Below are 23,547 nucleotides of genomic sequence, written 5' to 3'. Positions count from 1 at the left end.
GCAGTGTAACAGACAAAAATGTATCATTTTAACTTCTACTTAAAGGACTAGAGAAAATGCTTTACCATGAGAGGCGGAAAGAGCTCAATATATTTAGTTTATCAGAAAGAAGACTGAGAGGTGTAGAAGTATCTTCATGGGGAAATAATATCAGATAGTATAGGGGTCCTTAATTTAGCAGAGAAAATCATTAAAAAAAAAAAAAAAAAAGAGTCTGGAAGCTGAAGTCAGAAAAAATTCAAATTAGAAATAAGGCACACATTTTTATCAGTGAGCGTGATTAACAATTGGAACAAATTACCGTGGGAAGTAGTAGGTTCTCCATCTCATGAGGTCTTTAAATCAAGACTAGATGCACTTCTGGAAGATATGCTTTAGCCAAACATTAGCTATTTAACAAGTTATTGGACTCAATACATGCATGATGGGGTGAAATTTAATGGCCCAGGATATACTGGAGGTTAGACTAGAATTAGTGCTGTTTGGTCTTAGTCTATAAATGAATGTTATAGCTGGGATTGAAATGGAGCAGAGAGAGGACTATTGCTCTGATCCCGCCTGTGAATAACTTTACACATGTAAGTAGTCCCATTCAACTCAATGGAAGTACATACATGTGTAAAGATACTTGTGTTCATTTGTTTGCAGGATTGGGGATGGAGGGAGGGAGGATGGAGTGAGCAGGGGTGGGGCCTCAGGAAGGGGCAGGGCCTCAGGGAAGGGGTGGGGCAGGGGTGTTTGGTTTTCTGGAATTAGAAAGTTGGCAACCCTAGTCTAGATAGAGGAGACAGATGCAGGGTGAGGGAAAGGGTGCTTATGCCATGTGGTTGTGTAGTTCTTATTCCACCCCATAGAGGGCAGAGACATGCACTAACCAGTACATTATTTTGCATTACCTCCCACCTTCTCTGGAGAGTTCATGAATGGGGTCCCAAGTCGCCCTGACAGATAACTAGCCAGACACAATCCTGATAGAAAATAGCATCCAAATGAGCCACTTTTTAGGATAGAGGAACTGATTTTTATACTCTTTACTAGGCACCCAAGTTGTGAGAGAACAAAAGTGACGTGATTAGAAGACCCACATTCTAAGCCGCTTAATTGTTTAGCTGAGGAATTTCACATGCCTCCAAACGCTATTGCAGAAACGCCAGTCGTGGTACAAGAAGATTCTTCTAAGATGCTCCTGCTTTACCCTGTGTATTTATAGCAAAATGGCATGAAAAGTGCTGAGGCTTGCTGACCGCTGTAGCCTGCTATGATAGGAGGCGCACGCTCTCTCTCGATCTGCTACCCACTCACTATACACACAGCACCCACAACACACACACACCCACAACACACACAATAGACATTACACACACACACACACTTTCCTCCTTCAAATCCCCCTTAAAAACCCATTTCTTCAGAAATCTTTCCCATCTTGTTTTCTACCCATAATCTTCCCACCCGTTTTTTTTTTTATCTAAGCTGATGTCCCATCTCTTGTGTACTGTCTCTCCCGTCCTGTGCAGGAGCTCTGGGCTCTGTTCTAATGCACCTGACTGCTGGACTGGGGCTTTCAATTGTAAGCTGTTTGGGATAGGAAACATCTTACCCTGTTTTTTGGAGTGTCTCTGTTAGTGTACCTGATGCCCTGGCCTTAGTGGGAGTCATGTCAGGATCTTACTCAGGGCAGCTAGTAAAGTAAATCCTCTTCCCTGACCTTTTCTAGACTTCACTTGATGGTGTTTTGCTGTTACAATGTACACACAACAACACTGGAAATGGCTTGGATCCCTGCCATTGACACATTTTATTTCCTTCCATGTCTTCCTGTAAATCCAGCTGACTTTCCCTGCAAGAGCAACATTTACTGTCATGCCAACATGCTCACACCAGAAGTGCATTTGAGAGGTTAATATCGTGTCATATGCCAGAGCCTGCCATTCTGTTTGTGTTTTTCTCTGTTACAGAGGCTAAACGCCTGGTGAACCTGTGCAAACCCAACCCGTGCCTGAATGAGGGCGTGTGCGTTCTCAGGAATGGAAGCTACCGGTGTGAATGCCAAGGCTGGGAAGGACCGCACTGTGAAAGCAGTAAGGCTCACTGAACAGTAACCAGTCAGTGAATTTCAGATGGCGGTGCAGGTTGAGGCTTGCACGTTTTCAGAGGATTAAGATCTCAAGGATAGGGCAGGGCGTTCGCTCTATGGTCAGGAGCAGTGGTTCTCAATTGGCGGCCCGCAGGTGGCTTGCGGACCAATTAGCACAGAGCTGTGGCCTGTGTGACATCCTCAGGGCCACAGAGGTAGTATTGGATGTGGCCCACGTAACACAATGCTAAATAGGTTGAGAACCACTTGCAGGAGCAACGATTCTCACTCCTTTCATGACAGACCCCCCCCATTCCCCCAATGGATTGCCCTATGGGGAGGGGGTTCTTGTGGCTTCAGCCCCAAAGGAGGTGCCTGTCTGGGCTCAGGGCTTCAACCCCACCTCTAGAGTGACCAGATGTCCCAATTTTATAGAGGCAGTCCTGATATTTGAGGCCTTTTCTTCTATGGAAGCCTATTACCCCCCACCCCCTGTCCCGATTTTTCACACTTGCTGTCTGGTCACCCTACCCACCCCTGCTGAAGCCGTGAGCCCTGCAGGCTCACCCCATAGGGGTTGAAGCCCCGAGACCCCCTCTCCCTGCTGGGCAGAAGCCAGAGGTGACACCCAGGGGGAAAGCCTGTGGGGTCACATGCCACTCCCCCCCCCCCCAGCTTTTTGCCAGGATTTGATGGCCCTGCTCAGTCACATGATGCCACTGGGGCCCCCTCCCTGCACGGCAGCTGCTGGAGCTGGCAAGCCGGGAGCTGCAGTTGCGGCGAGAGGCAGCAGCAAACAGCTGGGAGCCGCAGGGAGGACCGCTCAGGTTAAGGGGGGAGTGTGACGAAGGGGCATGACTTAACTTGGGGGAGCGAACCTTTAAACTGTGACATCCCCACACTCTCATCAGGCACCAGTCGCCTATGGCAGAAGCCCCGACCACTCCGTTGCAGGGCAGAAGCCCCGAGCTCGGGTAGGCAGAGAATGGGGATTGAGGGGGCTCTATGAGCTGCGCTTTAACTGCATCTGGCTCACAAGCCTGCTCTAGCCGCCTGTGGGGGTCTCCTTGCCATGTCATGACAAAAGTGACACACTCTCTCTCTCTTTCCACTATCTGCCTTTCCTTCAGTTCATGGTGGTGATGGCAGCGGTTGGGTTTTTCCCTTCTCAACTCATCCAGAGGCTCCACCTACAACTTGGGGGAGGGGCGAATGGTTGTTGGCGTCCTTTGGCAGCTCCGTGGGGCTCATGTGGCCCTCAATTCTGCTCTGAGAAGAGCAGCTTGGGCTGGTGGGGTTGTACTGGGTCCACCCACTACACCTGCACCTGCATTAGGGGGAAGCAGACCTCTTTATGTGTGCTGCTTTACCCATGGCTATGGGAGCCTGTTTGCTGCGACAGGGAACAGAGTAGACTCTGAAGCTTTTCCTATCCTCCCTCTTCTCTGCCCCACGCCCCCACCCCATAGACTAATCTGGCAGCGCACTAATAACAGGGGTCCACCTCTCATACTGGGAAGTGGTGGGTTTGACGCTAACTCTAGGATCATCTTGGAGGGGATCACCTCAGCTAGCATAAGACGGGAGGTAGTTAGTGCTTTGGAAAGCAGAGACTCGGGCCATTAGTCTTCTGCTCATGTGTACATGCAGTTTTTACAGAGAGTTTCTAGACTGAAGCAGGGTCCACAGGAGCTGCTACTTCCCTCAGGCTTTCACCCTATGTTGTGTAGAGTCATTGGTTCTCAATATTTGCCACACCATGAGCCTCTTTCCCATGCCAGGACCCTGATCCCAGGTTCTACGTGCGGCCTCCTTCCATTTAGCAATCTGGAAAGGAGAGGGTGGTTAACGGCTCGCTCACAACTGTTCATTTCCCAGCCCTTGGAGGTCAATTCCTCAGGATGAAAACCTCAGTATGAAATGTTTTGCTCACGCTCACACACTTTGGCAGAACCAGGAACAGAATCCAGAAATCCTGACTCTCACGCCACGATATCTGATCACATGCAGGCTACCACCGCCATAGTGTGTGCCTCTTGCAATTGCATCTGCTAATGTTGTCTGAAATGGACTTTATCTGTACAAAGAATTGAGTATTAATTTTGTATTAAGCAACATTAATCTTTCTTGACATTTATTTATTTTTATTGTAACAGGAATTTTAAGGAAAGATTCTTCAAGATCAGCAATCCCTCCCACAAACTTTCACATCCAACGAAATCTGAGCGGTTTGCAGCAGTTTAACAGAGCTCTCCGACATGCAGAAAGGCTCACTTAGTCGGGACACTGAATTGGGCAATTTCACTGCGCAGTTCTCCCTTCACTAATGCTTGCTTGCAGTCATTAATATACAAGAAGATCTGGCAAGCAACCACCAGGTATTTCAATGAACAATTTAATCTGGCACAGAGACTGAAATAATGTCTCTCCAAGTTCACACAGGACACCAGCTGGGCTTATCAGTAGTCAATATATTTTTGCTTTTGTAATAAGTAAATATTTTGTGTGTTTCAATATTTATTATTGACTATTGCTTTTCCACTCAAAGATTTGGCGTTTCACGTACGTTGTTTGAAAGATCTGTGAGTTGGCAGCAGACTGTTAGATAAGGCTGGGGTAGAAGGGAGTTTGCCTAAATAATGTATCTGTAAAGGGATCTATATAAAGTGCACATTTTTAACAGCAAGAGTAATTAACCATTGACACAACTGACCAACCAATGTGAAGGATTGAAAGTCTATCCCTTGAAAGTCATAAATCAAGACTGGATGTCTTTCTAAAATAGCTGCTCTAGCTCAACCAGAAATTACGATCTAGATGGTGAAAACAGGGATGGCCTGTGTTATAGAGGAGGTCAGACGAGGGTCCCTTCGGGGCTTAAAATCTATGAATCTATAAACTATAGCTAGGAGTGTGCAAACAGAGTCAGGTTCTCAGCTCCAGTAAATCAGTTCAGCTCCGTTGGTCTGCCTGTAACTTACGTACACTATTTACCAGCCCCAGTTAAATATTCCTACAGTTGAAGTCACTAGAATGAATTATTGGATAAACACAGGAAGACAAATGAAAGTGAGAGCTAGTGATGGGCTTTGTTATGGTTCACTGATTTCTCGATGCCAAATGCAGTGATGTTCCCTTGCTTAGCTCTTTTCTTTGTTTGCGTTGGTTTCTGAGTGATGTAATATGGTTTGGCTTAATGTGCACTTTTTTTTGTTAGGAAGGGCCTTAACGTGAAACAACTCTAAAATGGAGCTGCAGTGGTTACTACGTACGTTGCTGTATTTGCTAGATGAGCTTGGCTATTTTAGTCCTAGAGATCAGATTAGTTTACTATGTAAATCTAACAGTAGGTGATGGCTGAAAAATGACTTGTTTAAAACATAGAGATGCGTAACCCAAACACAGTGCACAGGACAAATTCTGGGCTAAGAATTGCTTTGGATCTGGTTTGCTAAGCAGCTGAGTCTACTGAATTGTTTTATGTAAATGATACCATTTGAGGCCCAATCCTCCATACTTTATTCATGCAAAACTGTCAGTAGAACAGCTGGGGTTTTTTCTGAGTCAGCTATGCTCCAAATACAGCATTGTATGGGTTCCATAACTGGTTACAAATGGGGTTCCAATCAGTTGTACACACTGCACCTTACTGTTTTGTAACCTGGATGCTGTGTTGGCTTTAACAATGGCTTCTGTCTCCATCAGCTCCTTTTTGCAAATTCTGTTTGCCCCTCTTCTTTTACCATCGCTTATCACGCCTCCTTTCTTTCCACTTTCCTCCAGGCCAACCCCAGGCTCCTTTCTGAGTGCTGTGAACACTCATTCCATGGCTTTATCAGGAAGCTATATCCTCCCTTTCAAATCATTGGGGGAGGTCTCTGCAAAACTGCCCCCCTCGAAATGCTGAAATACCATGAGATAGGAACCTAAATAGGCAGCACTTCTGGCTCCCTTAGTGGTCTTATGCTGATCGCTCTTCACCCAGCGGACTAGCAGTTGTGGCAGCTTTACACAGGGCAGGAGAGGCTGGGCCATGACTTTGATAGGAGCTGCACATGCATCTCCAAAGAATGGAATCTGGCCCCATGCCAGTACCTTTTCAGAGGGTGTCGCTCAATGGATCACGAGATCAGTTCACCTGTGAAGCTATTAGACTTACACGATTCCTCTCCTAGGGCTATTTAACTACTATATTATGTTGTTCTTAACTACTTTCCTCATGCAGTCCATCGCCTTGGAGAGATTGAAAGCAGAAACTCCAATTCTGCTGGAGACAGAGCAGAGCCAGAAAGATTAACTGCAACTGCCAGTGTTCAGGGTAATAGCATCTGTTGCTTCAAAGAGAAGAAAACTCCCTTCATCCAAGTGCCTTGCCCCCATGTTTTACTTGTAACAAAGATGTGCCAAAAGAGAGACAGATTATTTCACAGGATCGTTGTCTAAAGGACAATGGTCTAAACCACTCATGGAGATTAATGCTAGCCCTGAAACAGCAGCAGTGCTATTTTATACCTTATTTTGGAAGAAATAAAGGAGAACTTCCACTTTTGTTTCTGCTCAGACTTCAGTAGATTAGCCTTCGGCTTCTGCACCTGAGGCAAGCAGCAATAGAAGCGTAACTGCAGGTCTAACATTTGAAGCAGAAAGGGGCACTAACCCTTCTCCCTTATTTATGTCTGGCATGGTTGCCACTTTGGTGGTGCTGCTTCTGTAAAAGTGTCAGTGGGTTCTGTTCTGGAAAGAATGGGCTACATCAGTCTCACAGCTACAGTCTAAAGACACGGTTTGTATTTTACGCTGTGGAAATGAAGTGGAACCAGCTCCCCAGACCATCTAAATTCTGCTCTGAAATTATTCTCCATCATTTTGTGCTCCCTGCATTCTTTGTGGTGTTGAGAGACTTACCCCTTCCTGCCCTGCTTCACTGTAATATTTACAACACTGTGGCATTTTCTGTTGTATATTTTGTCTAACAAGTGCACTGGTTAAACTCTCTGCTTCATTTTCAGTCTTTTGGTAGCTTGCCTTTAACAGAGTTGGCTCTTAACTCCTTTAGCATTTGTACAGCATGCGACTTGAGTAACTGTAATATGCTTTCTTAGTGGTATAAAGGTATTTACAATATTTTCCACATACGTCTGTTGCATGCAGAGAAGATTTGTGTAGATCTAGTGAACCCTTAGGCTTGATTATGCACCTATGTTGTATGATTGTAACCTTGCTGTATAGATATACTTTTATTTTAATACTCTGCTAATATGAGCATTTCTGAAGCACATAAGTTTTACTGGGATGCAGCTGAGTGTGGGGAAGAGGCCTGGCTAAACCAGGGATTTTTCCATGAATTTGCTTCATTTAAATATGGATGGGAAAACTAGTCTGGATAAAACCATAGACTAAGCTCCTTGGTGCAGCAACCATTTGTTGTTGTAGATACACGCAGTGTCTAGTGCAATAGAGCTCGAATCTCTGATTGGGCTGCCTACATGCTGCCACAGTATAAAGATTGGTGATATGCAAGATGGTGGGTTTGAATGAGCTTTTCAAAGGAGCTATGAGGAGTTAGGTGCCTGTGCATGGGGGGCCCAGTTAAGGTTGCACAGGCAATCTGAATTCTGGCATTTCCTAACTTTTGAGTGCTTGGCTTTTGGTTCCTTAAAAATGGTTTTGGGGGGTTTTTTTTGGTTTGTTTTTTTGGTCATCATTTTGGAGTGTAATATGTGTAGAATACAGCATAAAACTAACAGCCCTGGAGAAGTATGAAAACGGCGTGTTTCACACCTCATCAGCTTTCTCGGTTGGTGGAAGATGACATTCCTAGCCAGCTAAGAGTGCAATACAACTTCAGGAAAGTGTTGGGAAAATCAGGCCAATCATGGCGCTAAAGGCAGTGTGACCTAGTGGACAGAGCACTGGACTAGGACTTGGGAGACCTGAGTTCTATTCCTGGCTTTGCCATGGGCCAGCTGGATGACCTGGAGCCAGGATCCTCCCCTCTCCATGCCTCTTTAAAATGGGGACAATGAGCTAGACCTCGTTTGTAAAGTGTTTTGAGATCTACTGATGGAAAGTGCTCTATAAGAGCTAGGTATTGCTCTCTGTAGTGAACAAATCATGACTCAGTGGGTCAAATTCATCCCTGGTCTAAGCCCAGTGAAACCCCCAGTTGGCTTAGTTTATTGGTTCCCTCCACTCCAGAAGAACTGTCTGATAATAGGAAAACCACAGAAATATAGAAATACTATAGGGCCTGGTTCCTGGAGGTACTGAGCACCCACCATTCCAAGTGAAGTCAATGGGAGCTGCAGAGCTCAGCTCAGCTGAAAACTGGACCTGTCCTTTCGCTGAATCTGCAGTGGAACAAGTAGAATTTGACAGAACTCCTATTAGAATGGACAAAAAATTGGAATTCAGACAAGGACTCCCCTCTGCAATATCTTAACCATAGTGGGCCAAAGATGCCTGTAGTTGCACATTCCGTTTGCTTCGTTTGCCTCTTGTAAATGGAGGAGGAATTTGGCTCATAGTATGACGTGCATTAAAAAAGGGACTGAACTGCTGTGATCATTTTCACATACAGGATCCCAGATACATTAGGCCACAGACACATCCTCATGCTAGGTCTGGCCCTGTACACATTTACTACCTGGCATTGTGCTTTGAAGTCAAGGAGGCTCGTGATGTCTCAGCTGGCCATGTTTGCAGAATCAGACTTGAAGGTCCCTACAGTCTGTTGCACTTGCAGAGGAGAATGTATCAATCAGTATGTATCTGAATGAATGGGATCGGGCAGACCTGTTGGCTTTTTTGACCTGCTGTAGAAACGCAAAAGAGAAACCCATGGTGCAGTTAAAGGAACCAATGTTCTACCAAAGGAACAGCTATAAATAAAACTGTCTCACTGTATAGATCCTGACATGATGCAGGTGTGAATAACGAGAGGTTTTAGCACCAGAGAAAGCACTTTTGTGGGGTCTGGGCTAAAAAAATTTACTTTGTTTAGGAGGGAAAAATAAAACCAACTTAAAGCTTGAAAGGTGTCAGTGCATCAGGGCTGCTTTTTAACTTCCTGGTCTATCTCAGTTTGAAAAGCAAAAATGGTCTTGCGCAATGCACAGACCCATAATCTGGCAATTTTTCGTTGAAAAGCGGAGGTGGCTTGGCACTTACACATGGTCCTTTTTAAAATTCACTCCTGGAACCTGATTTGAAGTTAAACAGAAATCCTCAGTGAGAAAGTACTTGATGGGAAGTTCAGACTCTAAAGGTTCGAAAATTGTTCGGACCTTGCATAGTTATCAAGGGGGGCGGGGGAGGAAGTTTAGCAAAATTGGTGGTAAAGTAAAATCGGTTGGGGTGAAAAACAAAATCTTTTTCTAGAGAGGGAAATGCCAATTTTTCACTGGGAGTAATTGGAATTTTGGGACCTAACTAATGGGAAACAGGAATGAGTCTCTCGCCGTAGGATGTTGGATGATCCCTTCAGATGGTCGTATGTTGACTTCAGTGGGCGAGCCTGGTCTCATGTCATAGCTTGGGAAGTGAGTGCAATACATTTCATCCTCTTAAGCTTTATTTCCCTGGACCCTCCTTTTAAAAACAAGTAAAATTTTGCCCTTCTGTAACTACTGAATCTGAGATAGTGTTTTCCCTTTTAGTGCTAGGCGCTTCTGTCTTTGACACCCCCACTGCTTCCTCAGAAGACCTGAAAAGTTGCTGTTTTCTTGTCTTTTTCTTTGGCTTGCTGGTTGCTTTCCTCTCAGAAGGCGTCTGGCCTTTGCAGTGAGATAGGTGTAGCGTTGTGACCTGTAACTGGCAGGAGAAGTTCAAAGACCTCATTGAGATGAGTTGTTCACCCATAAAAGTCGCAAATACTGGGCCAATTCCTACCGATGCCTTAATCAGAGTTCACTGGGAATTTTTGCTTGTGTGAAGACAGGAGGCTTTGTCCCATACAACACAGAGAGCTTGTTTAAACTACGCCTTAAACAATATGTATGAATAAAGTGGAGTAATTTGGTTCTTGTCTCAAACAATGTCCATAAATATTTGAGCCAAGATTTTCTAAAATGGGAGCTTGAGGTTAGACTCCTAAGATCCATATATAGGCATCCGAGTAAGTGGCTAGATTTTCAAAAATTCTGAGCATACAGCTGCTCTGATTTTACATCCGATTGCGAGATGCCTCAGCAGTCAATGAAGGATTCCCCAGTGCCGTCAAAGCAGAAAGAGGGGATGGTAAAAGAAATCTGTTAAGAAAAACTCTGGGGTTATAGCAATGGATTTTCTTCCAGAACAAGTCTCATTTTTGCTTCTGTCATATTATACAGCCTTATCCAGCCCCATTGACTTCAGTGGGTATTGGATCAGTGTCTCCATGTGCAAAGATACAGAGATGATTGACAGACAGATGTGTAAACACTACATGTGCATGCCTCTAGCAAGCTCTTCAGGGCCAGGACTATCTTTTACTATGTATTTCTACAGCATCAGAGGCCTGTTAGCTGTCTTTAGGCACCTCTGTAATAATGAGCCTATATTAAATTCTATGTATGGGATTTTCAGATGCACTCAGCAGTGGCCAGCCTCTGCACATACTGAATTCTGTGAAAACTTTGCCACAGGCTATAATGGGAGCTGAATCACACCAGCACTGAGCACTTCTGAAAATCCTACATGAAGTTTCTGTGGAATGCTATAGAATTCCCAGAGACTTTTCTGTGAGGAGCAGGGCTAACAATTTTTGTATTTTAGCAATATGTGTGTGGGTCATTTTCACAGGAAATGAGACTTTTGTACTAGATGTGTAGATGCATTGATGTTCACTTTTGTTTCTTTGATGGACAGCCCGCACACGAATGCTGAGTTGTGTATACATTAAAACTCCAGTAGACACTAGTAAATAACCAGGGCCGGCTCTACAGTTTCCGCCACCCCAAGCAGCGCACCGAATTGCTGACGTGGGCGGCGGGGACAGTCCGTGTGCCTTTAGGGCAGCAGGTGCATTTCTGCGGCGGCGGCAATTCGGCGGCAGCTTCTATGTTTAGCTGAAGCCGCCGCAGAAAAGCACCTGCCGCCCTAAGGGCACATGGACTGTCCCCGCCGCCCGCAGTGGCAAATGGGCACGCTGCTTGGGGGAAAAACAACGAGGACTGCCACCCCTTGCAGGTTGTTGCCCCAAGCACCAGCTTGGAATGCTGGTGCCTAGAGCCGGCCCTGTAAATAACGAAGTGATTGGTGATAGAGAGAGACATATTCTTAGGCATTAACTCGATAAACTCTCGCATTCCTTCAGAAAAACATTGCAGTGAGCTAAGCACATCAGCTGTTCTCTGCAATTCTGATGCAAGTTAGGACTCTTGAAGAGGCCAGCCTGTGGGCCCAATCCTGCAAACGCTTACTCAGCTGAGTAGTGCTTACGGGCCGGCACGTATTGGCCTCACTGGAACGAGGTCTTCTGAGAATGCACCGTGCTGTTCATGTGAGGAACACCTTGAAGGATCCAGCCCTGTGACTGGATTCTTGGCTGCATTCTTTGGTACCAGAGTGATTCATGACGTGCCGTTTGTCTCTAAGGTTATGGCTACACTTGGAAATGTACAGCGCTGGGAGTTACAGCTGTCTTTGTGCAGCTGTGTAGGAACAGCGGTGCAGTGTGGCCACGCTGACAGCTACCAACGCTGCAGTGTGGCCATATTTGCAGCATTTGCAGCGCTGTTGGGAGTGGTGCATTGTGGGCAGCTATCCCAGTGTTCAAGTGGCTGCATGTGTTTTAAAGGGGGGTGGGTGGAGTTGTGGACGGGGGTCGGGGAGAGAGCGATTTTTGGCGGGACGGTGGTCCTGCTTGCATTCTGGCATTTCACCCCTCTCTCTCACTTTAAATGTAACTGCTTCGACAGATAGGCGTTTGGACTCTCCCCGCATGTTTGTTTGTCTCCTCAAGACACACTGTGATTCAAGCCTGGTCAGCTGCTCGTGGGCAAGAGCGCTGTGTTTGGTAGTCGGGGAATATTCCGTTTGTACAGATTCTGGGTACCTTCTACTACTGGGGTACCGCGCTGGTGAGTGTCCACACCTGATGAGCAGCGCTGCATCACCAGCGCTGGATTCGCTACACCCGTAGCAGACCAGGAGTACAGCCAGCGCTGCAGGGAGTTGCAGCGCTGGCTGAGCTTTGTAAGTGTGGACACCGAGTAAGTTGCAGCTCTGTAACCCCCTCACCAGCGCTGCAACTTGCAAGTGTAGCCAAGCCCTTAGTGTCTTTGTACCGGGGATGATTAATGGGACATTTAACACCAGGTGGAGGAGAAATGGTCTGTATTCACCCACGAAAGCTTATGCTCCAATACAGCTGTTAGTCTTTAAGGTGCCACAGGACTCGTTGTTGCTTTATACAAGATACGAATCACTTAGGAAAGCCAAATGCAACTGCTCATCCCATTTACGTGCCATAAATGATATAGGGACAGAAACTATTCCTGCGCTTTGGGCTAGCACTGTCGATGGTCCACTGAATGGTAATGGACTTGTTAATTTGTATTGATATCGGCCTTTCTGCTAAGACGCTCGCAAAGTGCTTTACAACCATGACCTAGCATGTCTGAGAGAAGCAGGATTCAACTCCATTTTAGGTACTTGGAGCCTGCCTACACCCTGCTTTAACTAGGCTGCTGTGAAGTGGTACAATCCTCTGAGTGTGACAGGCTAGCCTGGTATATGCACAATTTCCTTGTGTACATCTGTGGCAATAAGCTATACCAGAAGTTTAGAGGAATAAGCTATGCTGCTATAAGCCACTGTTACACCAGGCTAACTGCATCCACACTAGGGGTTTTACTGGTATAACTACATCACTAAAAAAAACCAAACCAAAAACAAAAATTGCACCTCTAATGGAAATAATTTGTCAGTACAAAAAGTACGGGTAGCCCGGCTCTGAAAGGGGGTGTTGATTTGGTTTCTCAGGGCTTGTGGTAACTCTACCAGGGAACCCAGCACAATTGGGGTGAAGCAGAGAGGGATGAGCTGGGCCTTACTATGGAGTTCACGTTGTTACTGTGATACCAAGCTGAGCGTTTCAGGGAGTAAAGGAGGGGATTTCAAAGTGGCGACTCCTTTCTCAGACACACTCAGCAGGCTGCGTACTTAAGAGAAAGGGTTTTTTACTTCATTTTGGAGCACAGCCAAGGATGGGCTAAGACACACATTTATGACTGATTTTATTTCCCCTCTCTTCCCAAGTGCACCTGTTCCTGGTAGTGTCAAAACAAACATGTCACAAGGCTGCTACCTAGTGGACAAAAGGGATGGTAGATATTTTTTTCCCCTTTTGTGTAAGGCTGCCCCTCCCACTGAGACACACTAGTTACACTTGTGCTCAGAGGGAATGGCTCTGGCTTGTTCCCTTTTTTTAAAAACAACCAAACTCTATTTAAAAAAGCAGCCCCATAATTTAACATATTCAAAATTAGTTTTAAAAAAACAACCTTTAAAGCGCTATGGGATGGGTCATAGTTATGCCCCAGAGAACGGCACTGACTTAGGAAGACCATGGCAATGACAGAAGCATTCACTGTTTAACGTTTTGTCATAGGTAAACAGCATGGGGCAGGAATCACCCCGTTGGTGGATGTGGAAAGTACTCGATGTGCTCAATCTCCAATGAGAATTAGTATTAGCTGTAATGCCTAGGAATAGCTAGAGCAACAGGGCCACTCTGCAGCGACAGGGCATGGAGGCTCAAGCAGCTGTTCTTCCAGCTCTGTCTACAAGTAAGAAGGTTTCTGCCACCATGTCAGGAGAAGGGCGTGGGGTGGACCGGGCAGGATGCAGTGATTGACGCACACTAAAGTGAAGCTCTCATGTTCTAGCAAAAAAAAAAAGGGGGCTGGGGGATGAGGCTCTCATGGGACAGGAAATGCATGATGGGTAGAAAATGAAACTTCGATGGGGGCCAATACCCCACCTGTGTTGGCGGGGGGGAGAGGGGAGAGCAACCTGGGTTTTTTGTCAGCTCCTCCACCACAGTTGTGCCTTTGTCTAGGTTACATTGCTGAATGTTGCAAAGACCAGTGCTAGGCAGGGAGTGGCTCGTGAAAGCACTCCTTGTCCTCCAAGGCCCTGAGTCAGCAATGCTTGTGCTTAGGGGGAGACTTTCAAAGGCAAACCTAGCATTTGATGCCTAACTGACTGCCTTGTCTTGCCTTGCAGAGTCTCCCCTGACGTGCCTTGGGAAGGCAGGGCCCTATCGTTTCTTCCTGAGGTGGTCAGCGGAAAGTACTGGAGGAAAGGCAGCTAAACGCCACTGTAGGGCTAGTGACGTTCTGAGGCTTTTTTTAAAGAAAAAAAACAATGGGAGGAGGGCTGGGTATAAATTGTGGAGCTGGCCTTCAGTGGTTCCTTTTGCATTTAATCTCCCACTCTGGAATAGAGAGTCAGTTTCAAGCTGTGGGTGTTAATTCTTTGAAGCTGCATCAGAACCTTGTTAAATAGCTGAATCCAATGAGTCTAATACAGAAGAACCCCTTTTACCTGCTCTAACTGGGAGTGGGGCCAGATTGGCTAATCAAAAAGCCGGAGAATAGGAAAGTGTGATGCTGCCACGCCACGTAGTGGCCACTGGTGGGATTACCTGCTGCTGGCCCTGGAGCCCTGGTTGGTCAATTAATGCTGAAGGCTAAATAATGGAGAGTCAGCCTTCTATTTGTAATTCCTTGTCCAGCCCCTGTGGGTTAATTGCATCATGGAGGAGCTGCTGACCATGCACAATGTTAAAGGCTGAGAAAACTCTTGGTCTTGGAGAAACACCAGGGAGGAGGAAATCTGGCAGCATCCCCTCGTAGAGCTCCTTGCCCGCTGTGCTGGTCAGCGTGCAGGAGGCTGTGCTGAGGAATTGGCTGCAGGGTCTGTCCCCAGTGCTGGAGCATCCCTAGGGACTCCAGTCGTGGGGCACTGACAGCTGCCATGACAGGAACTGTCCTTTGGTATAGCAGCCTGCAGAACCAGGGGCTCTAGAAAAGCTAATCTAACCTAGCTGGATGGTGAAGGAGCATGCCAGTTCCACAGGCTAGAATTGGGAGGGGGGCTGTCCCCAGGCCACCAGCACTGTCAGTGAGCTGATTATTTCATCTCCTCTCACATGTAGCTTTAGAAGAGCAAACTCAATGAGCAAGAATTAGTGTGGGTGGGTAGGACTCAGTCCTTGCCAACCAGGCTTCCGCTTCCAGCGCCTATTTTTCAGTTGTAAAAATCCCTAAACACGAGAGAGGGTTTTAGAGCAACTTCTGCTGCTCTCTCAAATACAGCTAGACTCAGTGTTATAGTAATGCAGCATAAAGTCCACTGTCAGCTGTGGAAGCCAGAAGAATCAGGCCTCTGTTCTGGCTGCTACTTGTCTCAGGTAGGTTGCCAATTTTGGTTGGACTTAATCCTGGAGGTTTCATCACATGACAATCTTTAGTTCCTGATGACTCCAGGGCAAGCCTGGAGGGTTGGCAACGCTGCAGCTAAGCCTGTCCCTTGAGCAGGGCATTAGTGTAGGGGTCTCTGTCAAAAGGACAAGTTGTCTGTATATGCTGTACAATATTGGGGCTGTAACCTCCAGCACTATCCTATTGTTCTCAGTTGAGGCTCTGGCTCTTTGACAACACTCTCTAATTTCCATAAAGCAAGGTGAATTCAATCTCCTGGCAACAGCTTTTGGGTATATCCCTTTGAACTAGGCTCCAAAACCTGCCCCTTTACTTACAGACAGACAGACAATTAAGCAGGGCTCATCCTTGTATTCTAGCACATGAAAGGCTGGCAAAATGGTTCTGAGACATTGAGGTGGCTACAGGGTTCCTACCACTGACAGTTATTCCAAGACTTGACTTGTAGTGGATAAAGGGAATGCTTAGCTCCCCCTTGCTTCCTTCTAATACACTTCCACCCTGACTTCCTAGGCCTGGCTAATGCTGCTTTCCATTTCATGGTGCAGGTTTCACATCTCAGCAAAAGGGGTTTTTCCCTACTTCTGCATGGCCACCTTCATGAGCCACACAGGCTAGGAGTGACAGGGGAGTATAGAAAGCACAGGCCTGTAACGACATCCCCTTCTGACTCTGCTACAAGGGAAGTTCTCACTGAAAGAAACATTAATAATGCAATGATAAAACTTCAGAGTAGACATACACAAACCCTCTGTACGGTAACAGTCTTGTTTACATCAATCAGGTTAGGAGGCTGATGCAAAGGTTGTCACTTGTGTTATTCTCAGCTCTGCCATGGGAATGGGCAGGATGGTTTGTGATGATCGCAGATTGTCCCACTCCTTCTGACTCAGCAAATGGCACAGGGTGGTGGTAGAGGACAGGCTAGCTTGCCCCTCTAGCCTGGCCCTTTGCCTACAGATGACTGAATCCTCTGGTCCATGTATGGGCAATTCCAGTCTTTTTAGTCCATCCTTGAAAATGGAGTTGTCCTAACTGGTTCCTTTTTTCTCCCATTCCTGCCAAAAAACACCACCACAAACCTCTGTGAAGACAATTCTGTCCCACATGGTCCAGAAAGGAATCAAATAGCATTAGTGAATTTGTATCATATAATCATTCATTCTTCCACCTACAGTTTCAGGCTCACTCAGCCAGTGTTGTGAGGGGTTATTTCAGTGGTACCACTCACAGCACCGTAGGCACATAAGACGCCAGGGACTTCTACACCCAGCCATGTTTGTAACCTAAAGTAGACAGCAACCACTCCAGCAGTTAGAGACCGGGCCTGAGTGAGAGCGTATTGCACTGAAAAGGAGAGGAGTTTTAAGAAGGGCATGAAGGCAGCTCAGCTAGTTTCATAGCTTCCCCAGAGCGTCATTGTGTGATAAAAGGCACTAACATGGCCATAAGGAGCAGAGTCTGGCTGGGAGATTTGACTTGTCTGGCTGTGATAGGACAATGAATATGGGGTATGGGGAGGGAAGCCCAAAAGTGCACTAAGCACGTCACACCCCAAAGGGAAAGATAGGTGGGTCCCTACCACACAGCGCTCACCAGCTCACTGTAGTTGGCTAGGTGTCAATGCTCCCACTTGGATACTAATTCTGGGTACCCAGCATCCGACTCCATCAAAGCGCTGATCGAGCTCTGAGGAGCCCCCCCACCCATGACCATTGGGCCCTGTTTCGGTCTCTCAAGTTAAGCCCCCCAAAAAAATCACAAGTCACTTCTGAAAACAGGCCATCATAAATACAACCTTGGGTTTGTATGTTTGCAGTGTTGGGTGCAGGATACTAGCGAGACAAGGTGGGTGAGGTAATATCTTTTACTGGACCAGCTTCGGTTGGTGAGAGACAAGCTTTCAAGCTACACTGACCTGAAGAAGAACTCTGGGGAGCTTGAAAGCTTGTCTCTGTCACCAACAGACGTTAGTCCCATGAAACGTGTTACCTTACCCACCTTATGTCTCTAGTGTTTGTATGGCCCTCTGCTTAACAGAGGCCACCAAGTATCACACCCACCCTTTTTACAGAAGTGCCCGCTGAGGCTGAGAGGGGTTAAATTGCTGTCTCAAGGTCACACAGTGAGTGGAGCTGGGAATTTGCTCCTGTCCTGTGTCCTACGCTTACAACGTGAGCTGTCTTCACCTTCCCTCACTGTGCTTCAAAGATCAGGCAAGTTTCTGAAGAAGGGAATGTTCAACGGATTGATTTTTAATGCTTGGGTTGTTAACATTGTGCTGTCTTCAACATGACTGATACTGCTCAGGTCAGCGTGGCTGTGTAAATATAGAAAGTGTTCCAAGAGCCATAGCAAGGAAGTTAATTTGCAGTTAGAAGATGAAGATGCCTGTCCAGATGCAGACACCCACCAAGGCAAAACCATTACCAAGGCTAATCAGCTCTGAGCAACAGACCAAGGCGCAGAAGAATGGTTCTCACTCCTGTCCATCACAGGTCAATCGCAGTCTGCAGCCGCTTTCCAGTGCTCAGAAGGCAAGACTGGAAGCAAAGGATTTTGAAAGAAGAGATGGAACCTAATGATGCTGAGTATACGCATCTGTTCAAAGGGGATTTGTTTTGCTCCCCACAATAAACTGGGCCTTACCTTAGCTTTCTGTAGAACTGTCCCTTTCCCTGTAACCATGATGGATAAAGGCCTGTTTTTTAAAGCTGTTGCCGAGTTGACAGGGGAGTTCTCTGTGCTACTCGCCGGGAGGGCTGTTTTGACCTGTATTTACAATAAAAGTAACAAGTATCAGAGGGGTAGCCGTGTTAGTCTGGATCTGCAAAAGCAGCAAAGACTCCTGTGGCACCTTATAGACTAACAGACATTTTGGAGCATGAGCTTTCGTGGGTAAATACCCACTTTGTCAGATGCATGTAGTGGAAATTTCCAGAGGCAGGTATATATATGCAAGCAAGCTAGAGATAATGAGGTTAGTTCAGTCAGGGAGGATGAGGCCCTGTTCTAGCAGTTGAGGTATGAAAACCAAGGGAGGAGAAACTGGTTCTGTAGTTGCAAGCCATTCACAGCTTTGTTAATCCGAGCTGATGTGTCAAATTTGCAGATGAAACTGAAGTCGCAGCCTGTCTCTTTAAGTCAGTCCTTAACACTGAATGCTCCCGCCAACGCACCAGCAGGAAATTAGTGAAACAACGTCGCGTACCTCAATAACCTAATCCTGCAGAAACGAATGCCAGCAAGGCTCAGAAACTGATCACCCGACATCATCAAAGAGCCGATAAAGGGGCTGTCATCATAAACAGTCGACTACCAAAAAAAGGCTCCAGACAAACTCCCAAACCAAATCTCAGCCACTTCCCTCAGATCCCCACGACAACACTCAAGAAACTGCACCGTCTACCAGACACTCCTACACTACAACAACTGGAACAACAACATTTACCCTCAGCCCCACCAGGGTTATTCTATCTTACTACCCAAGATCCACAACCCGGAAATCCTGAATGCCCATCATCTCTGGCATTGGCACTCTCACTGGACTGGACTCTTACTCAGACCTAGCCACCAGCACTCCCAGCTATCTCCAGACACCCTGATTTCCTGAGAAACTCAAATGAGTTGGTCACCTCCCAGAAAACACTCACACCCATGGAGTAGAGGTCTTACACAAAATCCACACAATGGAATACAACGCAGTCAGAACAGTATTGCTGATGAGCCCACAGCACAATGCTGCTGAGCCTGTCCTTTATTCCTCACACAAACATTCAATTTGAGACAATAATATCTCCATACAGTTGGCACCGCTTAGGCACCCGCATGCCCCACAAAATGCCAATATTTATGTGTCCGACGCTGGAACAACGTTCCTCGCTCCAACACATCACACCCCTTCCTCTACCATGCTACATGAGAATCTTCATCCATCTGACCCACGGAAGAGACACGTGAAAAATCCACCATGATTCAACAGCTTCCACCCCAACATCAACTTCAGCCGACAATCTACACGGGAGTCCACTTCTAAACACCACGGTGAAATAAGTGATGCACATAACAACGACCCATAACGGGAAAACCTGCACTGCTATCCTACCCATGCCTCCAGCTCCATCGCCCGGCACTAACATCACAACATTCCATGTCACAGCCAAGCACTGAGTTCTACAACCGCATCTGCTCTACCCTCAGACAAGCAACACCACAAATCCCACAAGCATCTCAAAACTACAATACCCACACGAGAAATAAGGAAACAGATCACAGACCAGATGTGACCCAGAACCTCCTACTGCAAGACAAACCAAGAAAGAAACCAACAGGAACTCCACTGCCATCGACATATCCCCAGTAAAACCCCTCCAACGCATCATCCAGGGATTCTACAACCCATCCTGACAAAAGCCCACACTTTACAGGCCTTGCGATGGCAGGCCATCCTCGCCCAACAGACAACCTGCACCTGAAACAATATTTCACCAGTAACGCACACCGGCCCAACCATATAGTAAATCTAGCTCAGAACCAATCATGCAACAAAACCTCGACCAACTCTGCCACTATATCTACACCACGACACCATACACAGACCTAACCAATCAGCCACACCATCACCGTCATTCACGCTGCACGTCCACCAATGAAATACCCATCATAGCCAGCAATCCCCTCTCTATGCTACATCGTCCAAACGACAGTCCTATGGAAAAGATGAAATGTTAGACACAATCGATTTAGAAAGCAAATTAACAAAACCTTAGGCAGAACGACTCATCTCACGGCCACACTACGAGCAGACCTAGGGCACCTCAGCAAAAAACTCAGACCAACTTCAAAGAGAAACTGGCCGAGTGCATCATCTACAATTACACCACTCAGCTCAGATTAAACAATAGACTGGAATGGCTTGCCAACTATCAGAACCAGTTTCTCCTCCCTTGGTTTTCACACCTCAACTGCTAAAACAGGGCCTCATCCTCCCTGATTGAACTAACCTCATTATCTCTAGCTTGCTTGCATATATATACCTGCCCCGGGAAATTTCCACTACATGCATCTGACGAAGTGGGTATTTACCCACGAAAGCTCATGCTCCAAAATGTCTGTTAGTCTATAAGGTGCCACAGGTTTCTTTGCTGCTTTTACAATAAAAGTAACAGTCGTCACCAGGATGATTTTGTGTTACTAAAATTCTCACGTCATTAGCCACCTTCTGGAAAAGAGTTAACCACTCTAAGAGCCCATTCATGCCGAGGCATCAGCCCAGCAATGAGGCTGAATTGTGGTGATGCAGTGGCATGAACAGGAGTGTCACATCAATGACCCAGTCAGTACATTGCTGGTTACCATGTTCTTTGGCCTCAGCCATCAGTACAGACAAAGGTTGCAAAAAGGGATGGACACAAGCTGCAAAGTTTGGCTCTAATGAGCTTAGTATAGTATCTCAGCACACCTCATGCTCTTTAGTGCATTTTTTCTCACAATACCCCTGTGAGGCAGGGCAGTGCTATTATCACCAATGTGCAGATGGGGAACTGAGGCACAGGAGTGGGGACGGAACAGGGCTGACTCTGAGTCAACACATGCAGGAGTGGTCCTACCCCAAGCCCCTGGAGGTGAGGTGGTTTCTAGCCACGGCTTCTAAGGGCCCCTGGCTGGGGGCTCCTGCACATTAGCCACCGCATGGCCCTGGTTAAATCCCCCCAGTTCCTGTGGGAGACCTGAACAAACACCAGGGTAGGCACCCGGCCCCATAGGCCTGCAGTGGCCTAATGGTGGTGGAATTTGCTCCCCACATGTGGCCCTATTGACCTGTCTGGAGGGTTGCAAAAAATAAAAATATAAATCCTGGCAGAAATCTGTGGGGGCATGTGACTCTGTGTGTCCCTCCCCTCCACACACACATCACCTCTGCATGCACAAAGCTGTGGCAGAGCAAAGAATTGCATTTGGGTCTCCCCAGGGCCCAACTAGCATCTTTCATCTCTCCTTATCCACAGTGCAGAAGCAGCAGGATCTGGACTTCAGGTCTGGGCCCATACCGATTTCTGAGGCTGCAATCCTAAGATTATATAGTATTAGCTACCACAGGGGAGATGTAAAGCATTTCAGTTCCCCAGAACCAGGCCTTGATTAGCAACTCCCTGCCACTTGGCTGGGAAACAGCAGCTGCTTAGCATGGCACGTACCTTGGGGCTTGCGTTCTCCAGGTGTGTGGTGTCCACAGCTGTGCCAAGTGTCACTGGGCCAGACTCTGCTTTCTTCAGGTTCTCTTTCACCTCCACAAGGCTCAGTTCCAGGTCAACCCTCCTGCTCTCTTTCTTTTTGCACTCCTCATCTATTTCCTTCAGCTTCTGCTCCACATTAGCCACCAGGCTGCTATCTGCGGAGGGAAGCCCAAATCAATACACACACCCAGCTGAGCCAGCGAGCCGTGGGGATAACTGCACTCACAGATCTCCCGTGCATGTGCTGCTTTTCTCAGGCAAGACTGAGGCGGTCAGTGGATTTCATGTGTTTGTCAGCAGACAGAGTGTAAGAGAGAGCAATTGCCTGTGTACCTGCCCTTGAAGGCTTTATTGTTAGAGGAAGATCTGGGCAATTGGCCCTCCATAACTAGATTTGCTGGGATTGGGCTGGTTAGTATGTGTGACAGGAGACTTTCATGACTTCGTGAGAGAGGATTAGTGATTGGAATAAGAACACTTATTACTGTACAGTCTGGTGTCCCTTGTAGACACAGAGTACGATTATGTCTGCTAGCAGCCTCATACCCTGGCCCCAACCACTACTGGAAGACATTGTCAGACGTGCTCAGCCTGTGTATTTGACAAGGAGTAGTCTGAGTCGTACGTAACTAACTGCATAGACCCATGATAATGAATTAGGGGCCCTTCTCTTCCTAGTTCAGATCCGTAGTGAGTGACCAAAACTTAACACTAAACGGTTGGCACTACATCACTATTCCCACCCCACTCTAGTCGCCATTATGTGAGTCAGTGCAGAGTGCTATGTGGATCTTAGATATCCATGGTACTTAGTTGGCCTCCATCACGGCAGTATCTGAGCACCTCACAATCTTTAATATAATTATCCTCACAACGTCCCTGTGAAGTAGGGCAGTGCTACTATCCCCATTTTAGTAACGCCCACGGAAGTAGTACTTTAGGCCCAGAGCCTCAAAAAGGTATTTGCTAAGTGTCTTGTCCAAGGTCAGACAGGAAATCAGTTTTGGAGCAGTGAATTGAATCTAGGACTCCCAAGTCCCAGGCTAGCACCTGAACCACTGGCTGCATCCTTCCTTTCCTGCAAAAGCACCAGATGCCACTCCTGATGGTCTCTCTGGCAGTACCTAGATCTGTTTCAGAACCTGCACCTTTGAGCTGAAATTTCACTGGGCTCCTACCTGTGCAACTAGCTAATGTCTCTTTCAGCTCCCGCCTCTCCTTCCGAAGCTGAGTCAGCTGAGACCGGATTTCCTCCTTTTCCTTCTCCAGCCGCTCCTTCTCCTCTGTGTACCTCTTCACCTCAACCTCCATCCTGTTCTTGCCCAGTTTGGTTTCCACAGGCACTGCAAACACATCAGCAAAGCCAGGCTTAGCCATGGACGAGGCTAAAGGGAAAAAGTTTTCAGAGTCTCCATGCATCCAGCAAAGCAAAGCAAAGCAAAGCAATCCACTCCATCAAGTAGCAAGATCACTTAGGCCTGATATACCGCTATGCAGCTTCAGTGAATTAAATTCTCATACACGCCTGTGAGATATTGTCTCCATTTTAATGATGGAAAAAAACAGTCCCGCCTGGGTGACATTTTTCAGCCAAAAATGTTTTCCAGGGAAAAACACAGTTTTGGCAACTCAGAAACGTTCCATGAATTCATGTCAGTTTTGCCAAATTGTTTTGTTAAAAAATAAAATCACAAAACACACATTTAGTTTTGATGTTTTGGAAATGAGCCATATCCGTTTTTTTAGCTGAAAATGAGTGTGTTGTTTTTTTTTTTTAAATAAAATAAAAAAAGTCAAATTTTTA

The 23,547-nt window shown here is 46.6% G+C and overlaps 2 protein-coding genes across 4 annotated transcripts in view; one reads left to right on the top strand and one right to left on the bottom strand.

Moving 5' to 3' along the window:
• VWA2 (von Willebrand factor A domain containing 2) overlaps window positions 1–4,591 on the top strand; it is a 61,821-nt gene extending 57,230 nt beyond the window's left edge. For all 3 annotated transcript variants that reach the window (XM_032764167.2, XM_032764165.2, XM_032764166.2), the window contains 2 exons: window positions 1,959–2,081; window positions 4,234–4,591. In XM_032764167.2, coding sequence (XP_032620058.1) covers window positions 1,959–2,081; window positions 4,234–4,355 — 245 coding nt within the window. In that variant the 3' untranslated portion in view covers window positions 4,356–4,591. The remainder of the gene's footprint in view (window positions 1–1,958; window positions 2,082–4,233) is intronic.
• An 11,108-nt stretch (window positions 4,592–15,699) lies between these two features.
• Window positions 15,700–23,547, bottom strand: part of AFAP1L2 (actin filament associated protein 1 like 2) — a 122,762-nt gene continuing 114,914 nt past the window's right edge. The window contains exons 17-20 of the mRNA XM_032764164.2: window positions 22,922–23,086; window positions 21,705–21,898; window positions 18,157–18,279; window positions 15,700–16,565 (exon numbers count right to left, since the gene is read on the bottom strand). Coding sequence (XP_032620055.1) covers window positions 16,539–16,565; window positions 18,157–18,279; window positions 21,705–21,898; window positions 22,922–23,086 — 509 coding nt within the window. The 3' untranslated portion in view covers window positions 15,700–16,538. The remainder of the gene's footprint in view (window positions 16,566–18,156; window positions 18,280–21,704; window positions 21,899–22,921; window positions 23,087–23,547) is intronic.

Source organism: Chelonoidis abingdonii, chromosome 15, assembly GCF_003597395.2.
Source record: "Chelonoidis abingdonii isolate Lonesome George chromosome 15, CheloAbing_2.0, whole genome shotgun sequence".
In the NCBI taxonomy this organism is placed as follows: domain Eukaryota; kingdom Metazoa; phylum Chordata; order Testudines; family Testudinidae; genus Chelonoidis; species Chelonoidis abingdonii.
The sequence above is the reverse complement of the archived record's forward strand: the minus strand, read 5'-3'. Positions and strand labels throughout refer to the sequence as shown.